Source organism: Annulohypoxylon maeteangense, assembly GCF_022496945.1.
Source record: "Annulohypoxylon maeteangense strain CBS 123835 unplaced genomic scaffold GGS22scaffold_31, whole genome shotgun sequence".
NCBI classification, from domain to species: domain Eukaryota; kingdom Fungi; phylum Ascomycota; class Sordariomycetes; order Xylariales; family Hypoxylaceae; genus Annulohypoxylon; species Annulohypoxylon maeteangense.
In genome coordinates this window covers 180785-194515 of record NW_025953278.1, presented here as the reverse complement: position 1 = coordinate 194515, position 13731 = coordinate 180785, and the positions used below count along the sequence as shown (strand labels likewise).

Below are 13731 nucleotides of genomic sequence, written 5' to 3'. Positions count from 1 at the left end.
GCAGCTGGCCGACAGGTGCCAAGCCTGATATATGTTAAGAGTTCAGATGTGGGGCGTCCGCACTGACCTGGAAGGGCACTGTACTAGATGGAAAATCCCGATTTTCGATGGTAAACTATCGGCGATGTTTCAAAAATCAAATCATTCTTTTCACACCATACTTTTATTCCCGAGAACTTGCTAATAGAGTCACAACGAATTGGGTGAGCTCCTCTCACATAATCAAGTTCTACAGTAGCATTTATCCTGATCGACCTCACGTCACACAACGTGAGATGAACGGGCTGGGCGCTTCGAGACTACCCCAAGGCGTGTCAATCTAGCTGCCTAGTGTCTACCTAAGTAAGTAGGCAGGATCCGGGAATCTGTATGCTCGAGGTCGGGAGCTTGAAAATCAAACGTGACTTGCATTTCCAACCTAGAGATTCTCAAATTGACCAAGTTAGTTCACCTCCATGCAATCGAAAAATGGCCTTCGATGCTCGATTTTCAAACCCCTTAACCTCTCGCCTATTCATTATCGAGATACGCAAGTGTGAATGCGCATTGTAACCAAATCTAGGTATCTACTAGGTACCTAAGTAGGTATGTAAAAACCACAACCTAGATTCGGGGTGGCTGGTGCTAAAAGTTCGCTATCATTTGCTTTTGATTTGGATGGCGATGAAATATTCCGGCGCTCCCCCTTTCTGTACCTACCTAGGTACCTAATATCTGCCTAGGTATCACTTACTGGGTATCTAATATGTATAAAGGGATTAAATGAATGATGTCCTGAGGATTCTGCCATGAATATATGTACGATAGGTACATCACACAATGATACTGTATTAATCAGGGCATTTAAATGTCTGGCAGCCCTTCAAAACAATGAGGATTCTTGTGGTCACAATTCCACGTTACTAGGTATACAATGGAGTTTAACAAATGACATGACGAGGGACATTGTCAAGAATAGAATCGAAAGATCAGCACCGCTATTTCTAGAATATTGAGTAGTCTCTAGCGTACATGTCAGCAGTTACTAATATGATTAATTTCAAAATCCTACTGCTCAGGCTCCGCCAGCATTGGGATATTACATTATAACTTTTCCTAACCCGCTCTTGCGGAATCAAAGCACTATCATGTTCTCCTTGCTGGAACTGTCGCCGTCAAGTCTATTCCAAGGCCCGCTTCCCTCGGAGCCCAATTCCGACCGCTTTGTATTCCTCGGGCTCAAGTTCTTTAACTGAGTCGATACAGTATTCTTAGTTAATGGCGTGCCCCCTATCGTCTTCAGGGCCCCCGTCTTATTGTTAGACGACCGGTCTTTTGTCGTTCCGTAATACCTGAAGAGTTTACGTATAGGCGGCAGGGCTGCAGCAATAATTCCGATACCGTTCTCGACATTAGACCAGAGTATGATGTTCGCAAATCCAACTAAAATATATCAATATCAATGATCAGAAACCTCAAATTTCCTATAAGGGGATGAGGATGACTTACGTAGCTGATCCTCTTCTATAAGATAATACTTCAGAAATGGTAGTCGAATGATAGCGCAAACTCCTGCCAAACTTCCAAAAGCTAGGACAACTATGAGTGATATCTTGACATGCCGTCGCATTTCGAGGTCCTTCAGGAGAAGATAAGGAATCATCGCGCACGCCCAGTCGAGGATCACAGTGAAAACAGTGAAGATGTAGCTGAGGTAAGCCATGGCGGTGTGAACCCCGCAAGAACCCAAAGCCAAATCCCATTGAGATCCCAAGGGACGGCACGTAGAGATTAGGACGATGAGCACAGCAACTGTAAAGATGGGAGTCGATATCAGGATACCAAGGATGATAACTCGGTATGTCTTTTGGGTCGTCGTCAAACGCAACAGGGCGACAGCAATACCCGCCTTGACTAAGTTTGACGAGCAAGCATAGTGCATTTGCCAATAACCCATGTACAGGGCGGCTCTGGCTTTCAGACTATCCGTCAGCTCGGCATCCGCAGTCGCGAGCCCATATTGGCAAGCGTATATGGTGAATACGCAAGAGGGTATAAAAGTGGCCTGCGCAAAGGGGCCTCGTGTTAGTGATGTTAATGCATAGTGTGGCCATTTCATCGACGTACATAACTAAGGAGCGCAAGAGTGTCGTCCCATCCCCAGATCTTCAAGTCACGAAAAATCCAACCTCGAGCCCATATTCGAAGCCCTATGAGTAGGGTGGTGAGGACCAGCAATGCGATCTGAACACGACTGACAGTGGCAGCAAATCCTACCGGTTCGAACGGTTGTTGCTTCCAGGCCGAGTCGATCAACTCCTGACCATTCAATCGGCCCTGAGTAGCCATGTGAGCCTATTAAAAAAAAGAATCGGACAGTATTGTAGATATTCACATCGAAGACGACGGCGTTCGACACAGACACAAGCAAGAAGAGAGGCTACGACCGATTTATGTCAAGGTGGGAAACAGACCTCTTTTGGGCAAGAGAAATACCAATTAACAAAGCCCCCTGCAAATCTGCAGCCACCGAGAACCTCGCTGGTGGTTCCCAAAGTTTTTGTTGCTGGGTATTTGGTATGATTTGAGACTCCACCGAACCCCTTGATGAGCGAGTAAGCAGTAACATTTCAGAGTTGCGAAGAGCGTCGACGACCGATCGCCACCAGGATGGGAACCAATAGAGAGATCAGAATGAAACGCGATGTCTGGTACGTCGTCTTTCGCCTAATCTTGGTTGTATGAGAGGTACCAGGATTATTACTGCCACATAATCTTACTGGGAAAATATTTGTCGTGCGTGCGGACGTGCACAGCTCGTTGCCCCAGGCAGCTCAGTGGATAGCCGTAAGATGGGTCCAATGCCTAGACTTAGGTAATGTTGGGGTACGAGTTCGCAGCCTGGGGGTTTTTAATCGGATTACGAGAAGCGAGAATTGGCAAAACGCTGTGCCCTAAAGCATTATACCAGGAAATATGGTAATAATTCATCAATGTCAGGTCACTATCTAGAATAGGAATAGAAAGCGGATGATCTGCGACCTGTCAACCCCGGCGGACCGAACGGGACGAACCGGGGGTACGTTCCGGTGAGCGAGGTTCTTTTTAGACCCCGGATCAGGGGGAATTCTCACCTTGACAGCTTGATAACGAAAAGTAAAATTTCCCGCAGATCTATGTAACAATCAGTTTCTTTACCATACAAAGGAGCTCCCGACCGTTCGGTAACCTCCCTACTTATTACCTAGGGGTATTTGTAATACAAAATCACGTATTAACCGAGCCCCTTTGCTTTTTTTTCTTCATCTTTCGTAGTGCAGAAGACTATTTATGCATCATTTTCCCACACCTATCATATACACTTATAAACCAATGAGATAGAAATTGTCGGTTATGTGTTGTTCGAGACTCTCCCAATGAGCTATAGCGGGCAGATCTTCATTGGCCGTTTACCTTCGGACCTAGCTAGCTGGAGACTGGGTCCTGGTCTCGAAGGCTAATTGTTGTAAGATCGTTACCAATAAAAGGAATATGCATAGAATCCATGTTCGCAACCATAAGAGCTGCCAATGAGGTGATTGATTATTTCCCAAGAAGTTGAGAGCGTTGGTTCGAGGTTACATCCCAGCACGAAGGTCCGAGAGCCTGCTTCCATCATGTCTTCTCGATTGCGGGGAGAATCCCCTATTCTGTTCTATGGAAGCACAATTTCGTGGACCGTCCTTATCCCTTGCAACTCTTGATGAACATTCTCCGCTCGGGTCGAGGTACACCCTTTTTAACTAAAGATTCGCTCGTCACTTGAACATTGTCAACTTTCTTTTCTCTCGGGTCAGTTTACTTTGTCTATCGAGATGGATTTGATTCTTTGTGCCGGCGTGACAGCCGTCGAGTCGCTCCTTGCAAATAATATCCCGGGCCAAGAGTCTCGGCCCGTGTCAGGGAAAATTTCCTTGGCTCTTTTCTTCGCCCAATACTTCGTGGTCAAGTTTTACCGGATATTTCTGTACCACAGATACTTTTCGCCCCTTCGTCATCTACCCGGTCCGACGGTAAGGGATTCTTCCCTCCGGCCTATCCAAGTTTGACTTACTCACTTACCTTGTTAGGATAACCACTTTCTCTTCGGGCAGGCCCTAAATTTCTTAAAGGCCGAATCTCCCACGACACTCTATGTGAAATGGATGAGAGAACATCCTGACGCTCCCTTCATTCGATACCTAACCTGGTGTAACACCGAGGTGCTGTTTCCCGTTAACCTTAATGCCCACCGGGAAGTGCTACAGTTTCAGTGCTATTCTCTACAGAAGCCGGCTTGGTTTCTTCGCATCGTCAAAGAGGTCGCCGGCCATGGACTCATTCTCATGGAAGGAGAGGAGCACAAGGCTCACCGGAAGATGCTTGGCGGCTCATTCTCCCTAAAAAACATTCGGAAGCTGGAGCCGATCTTCCAAGAGAAAGCCCGCGATCTTTGCAGTTACTTCAACCAGTGCATCCGTGAGAACGACAACCAAACCGGTACTATCGATTGCACCACAACCTTCTCGAAGGCCATCCTTGATATTATGGGCTCTGCTATTCTAGGAGTCAAGCTTGACTACGTGAAGCCCGGTGAAGAGAAGGCAGAGCAAAGCAACGATCTCAAGGCAGGATGTTCATTCCATGAAGCATACGACATATTTTTCTCGCCAAAGGGAATCGGCAAAGTTTTGCTCTTCGCTAACGGATTTATACCCACGCGATGGCTACCATTCGATGCCAACCGTAAGTTTTTATTCGCAATGGGCTGGTTGAATGATGTTCTCCGCAATCTCATTCGCGAACGGACCCGTCATGTTTCAACCGCAACCGCCGAAGGCAAGTATGAATCCAACGACTCTAGAGACCTGGTCACGTTTGTGGTCGAGGAAAGTTTGCCCGGCGGAATTGCTGAAGGTATTGGAGAGAACGAATTTCTTGGTCACGTAAGTGTTGTCTCATGCAATAAGGGGTTTAGGTGGCTGACATTTACTAGCTGCTTGAGTTTATGGCTGCTGGGCATGATACATCTGCCAATATGCTTTCGTGGAGTCTGTATATCTTGGCATTGAACCCTGATATTCAAGATGCACTCCTTGAAGAACTCAAGGGACTACCGGCCGAACCAACATACAACGACCTAGAGAGGCTCCCTTACCTAGAGGCTTTCTCGAAGGAGGTTTTGCGCATGTATTCTCCATGTAAGACAAAAATACCGATTATGCAAGACTCAAATTCTAACATTGTCAGCTACCACCTATCATCGCGCAACAAACACCGATATTATTGTCGACGGAGTTCACATTCCTAGCGGCGTCTTGGTAGATCTTGCTCCTTCGGTGACTCTTATGAACCCGAAAATCTGGGGTGACGACGTAGATAACTTCGATCCTACGCGATGGCAACGCTGTACGTGGTTATTTTGATGTTCCTGACAACACCGCAAGCGATTTAGATGTCTAAGCAATGCTAACAAGTTTAATCTTAGTGACCGGTGATCAGCTTTCTCCTTACGCTTTCTCCCCCTTTTCAAACGGTCCACGAATTTGTATAGGTCGCGCATTTGCCATGTTTGAAATCAAGACCATTCTGGCTGAGATTGTTCGCAATTTTCGATTTGTAAGCGTTGATAACGGCTTCACCATTGAGAATCCCGGTTTCACCCTTAGGCCTCATGGGTTGAGGGTTAGGTTTGAGGAGCTGAAGAAATGAGAGAGCGATGATATAAGCGGTTGAAGGAGGTGGTTGTATGGATACATTTAAGGTAATGAGGCCGAGCAGGACTTTGGAATAACCCGCAATCGTTATTAATGCATGTCATAAGGAACCTTGGAAGATGACCGCTGCTTTTTGTACAATTCCCTCTTTGCCAAACATTTTCTATGTATCCCAAGCATGTGCCCCGTCTTGTGGCACATGTTAGTCCTAATTCATAATAATAGATTGCCATGATAATATTAAAACCTAGTACTTTCCTGCCTACCTTGTCACGAGGTGGAACCAAAGAACTAGGCAATAGCGACGTTGTTGCGCGGGGAGCTCCTAACTACTCGCTATGAAGAACACGGTATATATACAGGTAAAGCTCTTTGCTTGCTCTGCTCCTAGAACTAGCTGCCAACAGGACCCTCACAGACTCAACGAGGACTCCACGGGCCGAGTCCCAATCCCATAGACCTCTAGCTACCAACCTGGAGGAAGACCAGACGTCTGACATACCTGATTATATCCGACTCTTATGTTTTCTCATCTCAGGTCATCTACCTACCTAGGAAAGGTCAGAGATCTGTCCATTACCCCTTAGCGCGCAGCATAACCTCTATTATTTACCTACAAAATAAACTGCGTACCAACAACTGGACGAGGGGATCTTAAAGGATACCTAGGTATTACCAATTACCGGAAGAATACCATTAGTATATCTCCGAGGCTTTCGGTAGGTAGGTATTTTCTAGTCAATCTTACGGCTCTTTCAAAACTATTACCATGTAGGTATGGGTGCTACTATTTCCATAGTTTTCTACTTACCCAGCCGCAAAACTTAAGAATCCATAACCCGATACATACCTACCTACCAAAAGATGAAACTCATATGAACGTTTTCAAGGTACCCATATGGACCTTGGGGCTCCTAGCTTATATAAATCCCAATTACCATACTAGAGGTACGAGGATATCTCCAAACCTTTAACTACTAGGTACCTACCTACCTAATCCTTCGAAGCATTTATCTTATCTGACAAGATATTGTCCTTAATCATCCCAGAAACCGTTGGATCTATCACAAGCTAACAACCTACACCTATTTGTTCCATGCCACCTACATATTACTAACTCCCGGCTTTAGTCACCCATTGCTAATACTAGCTTAGTTCTTAGGTATAGTTGCTTACGAACCAAGTTGATATCACATGGATAGATAAACAAAGGAAACTCTTCGGTATTCTTGTAAGATAGGAGTTTGAAATGGAACTTCCTTTCCAAATTCCCTCTGTCATGTGACAAATTGACCAAACAGCCTAGAAAATAGCCATCTTATCTAGTCCCCCAATAGAAGTCTTCCGATCAAAACGTGGCAGAGGGACGAATGGATCCTTTGAAAGAGCGAGTTTCTATAGCATACCAAAACCATGAATTCTAGGCCCTTCTGAAAGTAGGTCATTATTCTTTGTGTCTCATATTTCTCATTTCCGTATGGTCTAGAAGTGAATAAATTCTCTTGAGAAGGTAGAGATTAAAAAATCTCATTGTTCGCAAGTGGTCAAATCTTTTGGCTTCTTAAACCTCGATCCATACTAGGTACCTACCTCATACCTGGTATGTTACAACTACTATGTTCTTTTTGGAGCATGATTATTTTCGTATTTCATTTCTTCATGTTCACTCAGGTAGATGTTTGCGAGGTAGGTAGCTACCTGGAGTAAAAGGGGGAACTGAGGCTTACGTGCTCATGATTTAAGACTGTTGCATCCCTTTGGAGTAAATCCCATGAGCCATCTCGACTTAATTTGGACGTACTTAAGGTTGCTATCGGATTTGATACTAGGCATTGAGAAATGTCCATACGTCAGGTACTCGAACCTTTCTAGATCATCGTGGATCCAAGATAAAGCCTAAGAAGTACCACCTAAAGTACATAGATAGGTAGGTACCTACATAATGATTTTACGATGATCATAGCAACCCGGAAAATAACTTTACAGTGACATCGCCACGATGGCTTTACCGCGTTAAATGCGTATATGGCTAGGTACCTATGTGCGGGTTCCCTTACGTTTCCTTGGAACCTCAAGCGAATGGATGGTATGGTTGCAGTTCCATAACGGCGTATGAGTCGGTACACTGGCAAAGTAGGTAGGTATAGTTGATTCTTCGTTATTTACGTCCAATAGGAGATTTCCGTGCGTAGGTAGGAATATGAGGTTAATATCTCCTATTAGGTATGTTTGAAACTCCTAGCATGTGCTTATCTACGTTGCTTGCTAAATGCCGCCATACCGAGCTCTTCTCGCTCAGAATTGTTGAGAGTAGTACTCAACTATTTCCACCCATTTAAAGGCTTTAATGGAAATTCGTACCTAGTCTTATCTACCTATGGTTTGATTATTTTCATGATATGGTGGTCGTATGGTAAAGCCGGGAGGATGAATTAATAAGGTAGTTACATAGATATATATTGAATTCTATCAGTTCTCATATTGTTTCCGACCCATCCCCTTATCTATACTTAACTTTTTAGTCCGCGGATAAACTTCATTCGATTGCCTTTGCGCCCTCGGATGATGGACCTAAGCTTTCTGATATTGACAATTGCTTCTTACCTATCTAGGGTAGCTTTTTTGCAACAGCCGATTGCTTCCGAACTGCTTGGCATCCGATGTGCTTTTAGACATACATCACTACCTATAACCGTGCTTTTTGGGTTTCTCGCCTATGCAAGCTGAGGATTATCACTTGTGGGGCCGGGGGTATAGTATAACAAATGTTACCTAGGTAGTTCTCACTTCGCAGCAGCTAAGCATTCCGAGAGAGGGTATTTCGTAGCGAACGACCATATAATACGTGGCAAGATGATCTTGCATAATGATCTTCAGGTAAATACTACCGTGATAGCTAACGTTCCCAGGTTCTGATTTTATTCGTTAGTCAGCTTCCTATGTTACTGGTGTAGAGTAACGTTAATAGTAGGTTTCATGTCTGAGTTGGCAATATTTACTTTAAAGATGTGCGCCAGGTACGGCAGCCGAGAACTCTAACGGGCAGGAAGTTTCCCGCCGGGAATTGCATTTGCCATAAGGAGCCAAGGATGACTTGCATCTTGACTAGATCATTCGTCGAGGAGGGGTTTTTTGGGGGGGTTTTTTTTTTCTTTTTTGTTTTTCATACTTTCTGTACCTGAGTCATACGCCTCGTGTAACAACCTACATCGTAAACTACACTACTACGTTTTGTCACTGGATCTTATTTCTAAACTCGACAAGAAAGCTAGATAGCCATGTATTGCCATAATACTGTGAACGTCGATCTCCGAGGCCTTAGAGTGTTCTCGTCTAAAACTAACGGAAAGTGTTGCTCCTTCAATCTTCTGAGCTGTCGAATTCTCATTTGGGACTGTATAGGCAATTACTATAAGCGTTGATCACGGCAAGTAAAGTAGTCGCGAAGGTCGTGACTGTGTTAATACGTCTCCCTAATAACTTCGCCCGAATCTATTTGGGTGGAGTACTAAATTTGGGGGCGACTGTTGTGTCATTGGAAGTATGTAGACTCCCTCGCTGGATGTATTGATATCCATCCCACGCCGGGTTTGATGGACAAGCACCTTGGCCCTGACTCGGCAAGCCGCACAGGCAGTGTCGAATTGAAGTTTTAGATGTTAGGAACGCTCATCGCTGTGGTGCGAAATGCATAGAGGGTCATCCCTCGTCACGGAGGGGCCGATCCGGTGGAACGCGTCAATATCAAGAGGGATGATTGTGACCATGTTCATTTGGGCATCTCTCACGATATTGGGCTTTGATAATGTGGGAGCCAAGTTTTGAAGAAGCTCACTGCGGCATCCCATAATAGATAACTTCAAATTAAGGGGGCAGTGGGGGGCAAACGTGGACCATCAGACCGATAATTCAGATTCGAAGAAAAAAAAAAGCATTGACGATTATGTGGCCATGCGACTTGTTCCTGGGGACCGAGATGTTTAGTTGTTGGTTTCCTCTCGGATTGAATTTCTCGAGATCTGGCAATATTCCGGCGTCGGAAACTATTGGATGACGCGGTCATCTTGGGGATATCTAAGCCACGTTTATGAGTCCCAGTGGTCTGGAAGCTATGGGATTAGGGCATTCGAGATCTTAATTGATCCCGGTGGCCGGAGACGGAGGGAGACAAGTCTAAAAGTAGTAACACGATATGAAAGACTGAAATGTATGTTCTAGACGGTGGAGCTGGCCCGCACGGGACGCCGCAGAGGCATGGTCATGCCAGGTCGTGCTAAGTCGTGCTACTACTAGTGCTACGAGGCACTAGGCTGCTAGGTATGTATGTAAGACTCGTGGACCTTATCGTGACCAGGTTCAGAGATGGTGTCAGGTTTTAGATATCACATCAGAGACCAGGGAGAGCTCCTAGTACCGTAGGCGCCCATCTAACAGGGTTGCGCCTCTCCCGGTCGACGCTCCGCTCGCCGTTAGCTGTCGTTGGACAGGACGTCGGCCGTAGTCTGCCATCGCCCAATTGGGCGTCACTGAGTGAGCGGTGCAAGCCGATTATGCACATAGTAGTATTTCCTATTTCCTATTTAGTCATCCATGAGCCATCTACGTCCATCTATGACACGATGTTGTGCAGGTTGCGGTGCATTTTAGGATAAGCAGCAAGCAGACAGCGGCTGATCAACATCGCATCGAGCTTCGCATGTTAGCAGCGTTCGCGGAACCGGGTGTTGTGTTCTAATTTTTTTTTTTCGGTGATCATGTAGTCAATCATGTATGTAAGGTGATCTATGTATGTGTCGTGTCTAATACATCACTCCACAAATAAGACGTTCGGGGAAATGATCGGAGCTCGGTATCACCACAAGGTCCTTCACGGTACTGGGCGGCCTGGACGGCCAAGGACGGGAGTGGCATGGTATAACAGACGGGATAGGTGCCCGTCACGTTTATAGGACGGCGGGAGCTGTATACGACCACATGTGAGTAGATCAATTACTGTGCAGCTTGTCTGTTTGTGCGGGTTTGCGTAGCCAAATATCCGTGATCGTTGATGTACATGTATTAGGTACGATCACGGAATACGAGCGTTGGATGTTGGAAGGCGACTTGGGGCAGTGCCGTCGGTTGTACGGACAAGAGAGAGGGGCAGAAGGACAGAGAGGACCGAGGGAGACTAGAGGGGGCAGAGGGGGTTGGAAGTTGATGCTTGGAGGTGATATCATCTTGCTTCTTAATTGAGGGTCAATTGACGAATACAAATTCGCGTACGAACTATTAGCATGTACTACGTAGGTACGTATGTACATCCATCGATGATTAATAACCTCAAGACTCCTGTAAAATCAATCTTCCTTATCTGCGGGACATTGACAGCTGAAGACGCTCGGAGACAACTGCTGCATAATGGAAGTTTTGGAAGCAATTGGGAAGGAATAGGTGGGTACTGGGTACATAAGTGGATATTTCTGCCCTGGATCTTTTCTTCCTGGTCCTAGCAGCCTAGGTACCTAGGTGATTAGTACCTACCGCCAAAGAATGATCGACACTAACCTTGATGTGGTATTCCGGTCATTCTAGCCGTACACTAAGTAAAGAGGTGCCGAGCGGATATCAAGGGAAAAAAGAAGAGAAAGAGAAAAAAAAAAAAAAAAAAAAAGAGGAGAGAAATGTTAGGTAGCAGGCGCAATAACGAGAACGAAGGAAGAGAGAAGATTAAAAAAAAATAAAAAAAGAAGCTGTAAATTATGGAGCTATTATGTACATAGAGGCAGGCACATAACCCAACTTGGCAAGGGGGTACCAATGCAACGCAAGTTTGTCCCGCTGCAACCGCTGACAGCCGCAGGCGTCATTTTTCAATTTTAGTTTTTTTTTTACTCTTCTCTTTCCTCTTTCCCTCTTCCCTTTTCCCTTTTCCCTTTTCTTTCTTTTCTCCGACTTTCCTGTATGGTATTTATGATGACAGACATCCCACAAATGACAAACGGCTCTCATCAGCCAAATTGGCATTTGAAGAAACATGCCGCGCATGTGAAAATTCAATATACAAGCATCGATTGATACTTGATAGACCAAATGTGCGCATATACATACCTACGTAGGTACTTACCTGGATATACATCTTCCCCTCCCCCTCTGCATTTTCTGCAGAAAAGGTATGTACCTCTGCAGCTTTGCAGGTCTGCAGAAAACTGCCCCTGCGGCTCTGCCGCGCCCTGTTTCACTACCGGGAGGTTGTCTATTCTTAATCTATCCATACAGAAGCCAAGGTGCCGGATCAACCAATCCGCCCGCATGGATTTAAATGTGCTAGGAAGAGCTCATCCTTGGCTACTTTAATCAAGAAACAGATTTGATCCACTGATCCACAACGCAGCTGAGATGCCCAAGAGATGACAAGATGATTGATAAATTGGCAAATGAACGGCATGGGTTAAGATGGACAAAATATGCTTTGATATGCATGGAACATTGGAACATATGGAAACACAAACCACAATCATAGCCGTGCAATGAGCACAACCGCAACACAACTACACTGCACCCATTCAGAACATTGCACTGAGTACGCTGATTACACCGATTACACCATTACACGCAACTGGGCTCGCACATAGATGTACACGACAACAGCAACGCTCTCTTCTGCATATTTTAGTTCTTACGGCATGATCTGTCCCACTTTATACCTATCTTCGTTTCTTTCAACGCCATGCTCTTTTCGGTACATGGCTATGTCGTGCCATGTTTCTCCCTCCCAACGTCTACGTCAGAACACAACATTAAAAACATTAAGAACCATTAAGAGCCATTAGGAGTCATTAGTAGCTCTCACCGCTCCACCCAACCAGAAGTCGGGACCCGTCTCAATTGAGGTCTGGATCGCCCAAAATCGCCAGGTCTTTCTCTTTTATTTTTATTTTTTCTTCAATGGTGGAGTCCTAACGAGATAAGGCAAGGGGTGTGGCCTCCCTCTCCTCTCTTCTCTTCTCTCCTTCACTCTAAGGCCTTGGCCCGGGCTCGGCTAGCCACCGAAGGGTCACACTTCATGAGCAACGTTGTTGCGTTGTTATTCATTTCACGTTATCCCATATGAAGCTCGTCTGCCGGTAGTTCTGGCAATAACCAATCCGAAGCTACATGACGGCTTAGCAGCGACTGCTCTTACCATCGGCCCGTTATCGCCCTTTGCCTTTACCTTTGCCCTCGCCATCTTTCCCTCTCATTGTGGCTCATGGGTGGGTGGTGGTGCGTTGAGTGTGGCCCACCCGGTTGTCACCATTTCACACTACACCATTTATGAACTTAGATCATAATGGTCATAATGGGATTTTCATGGATATGTAATAATAGTATGAATGTAGGTAGGTAGGTAGGTAGGTATGTATGTATGTATTCCGTATCCATTTTCAAAGTAAGTACCTACATACATACGGCATTGTATATATCTGGTTGCGCGTCACGATACTAAGACACCGGTTAGGTACAAACCAAAAAAAAAAAAAAAACGAACCCACCACACCTAGCATACTACTCCCAGCAATATCCATCGTACCCATCATACATCCCGGAAGAGTTTGAAGATCAGTCTGAAGAGGTCTCCAGTTTATTAAATTCTGGACCGCCCTTCACTTGCCTCCGCTTTGTTCGAGGAAACAGAAGGAGCCCTGTACATAGCAACACCCTTTTGTCGTAATCACAATCCTAAAATCCCAAAGTCCCAAGTCTCAAGTCCTAACTCCCAAGCCCCCAAGCTTGTGGTTCGATTCTTTCGATGTTCTTTGTCCCATCATCGTCCCTTACCCATTCGCTTCTCTTCGTCGTTGTCGTTGTTATTGTTGTTGTCATTGTCGTAGCACCTTAACCTCCTTCTAACCTCAGTACCTTTTCGATTGTACAGACAGGGACTTGCAATCGAAATAGCCCAATACCCGAATTCATCAATCCCGTTCTCCATTATCCGTTCTCCGTTCTCCATTCCCCATTCTCCATTCTAGCCTGACCAAAAACCGTTGACGTT

The 13731-nt window shown here is 45.4% G+C and overlaps 2 protein-coding genes across 2 annotated transcripts; one reads left to right on the top strand and one right to left on the bottom strand.

Moving 5' to 3' along the window:
* Positions 1–877: 877 nt before the first annotated feature.
* On the bottom strand, positions 878–2920 carry GGS22DRAFT_175969 (uncharacterized protein). The gene is made up of 3 exons (XM_047963345.1): positions 2107–2920; positions 1489–2044; positions 878–1422 (listed from the first exon to the last, which is right to left on the bottom strand). The coding sequence occupies exons 1-3, from the start codon at positions 2326–2328 to the stop codon at positions 1115–1117; spliced, it is 1086 nt and encodes a 361-aa protein (XP_047813973.1). The 5' UTR covers positions 2329–2920; the 3' UTR covers positions 878–1114.
* A 323-nt stretch (positions 2921–3243) lies between these two features.
* Positions 3244–5960, top strand: GGS22DRAFT_175968 (cytochrome P450). Its single transcript, XM_047963344.1, has 5 exons — positions 3244–4031; positions 4089–4943; positions 4994–5198; positions 5248–5406; positions 5486–5960. Exons 1-5 carry the CDS (start codon positions 3834–3836, stop codon positions 5707–5709), a joined length of 1641 nt encoding a protein of 546 aa, XP_047813972.1. The 5' UTR covers positions 3244–3833; the 3' UTR covers positions 5710–5960.
* Positions 5961–13731: the final 7771 nt, after the last annotated feature.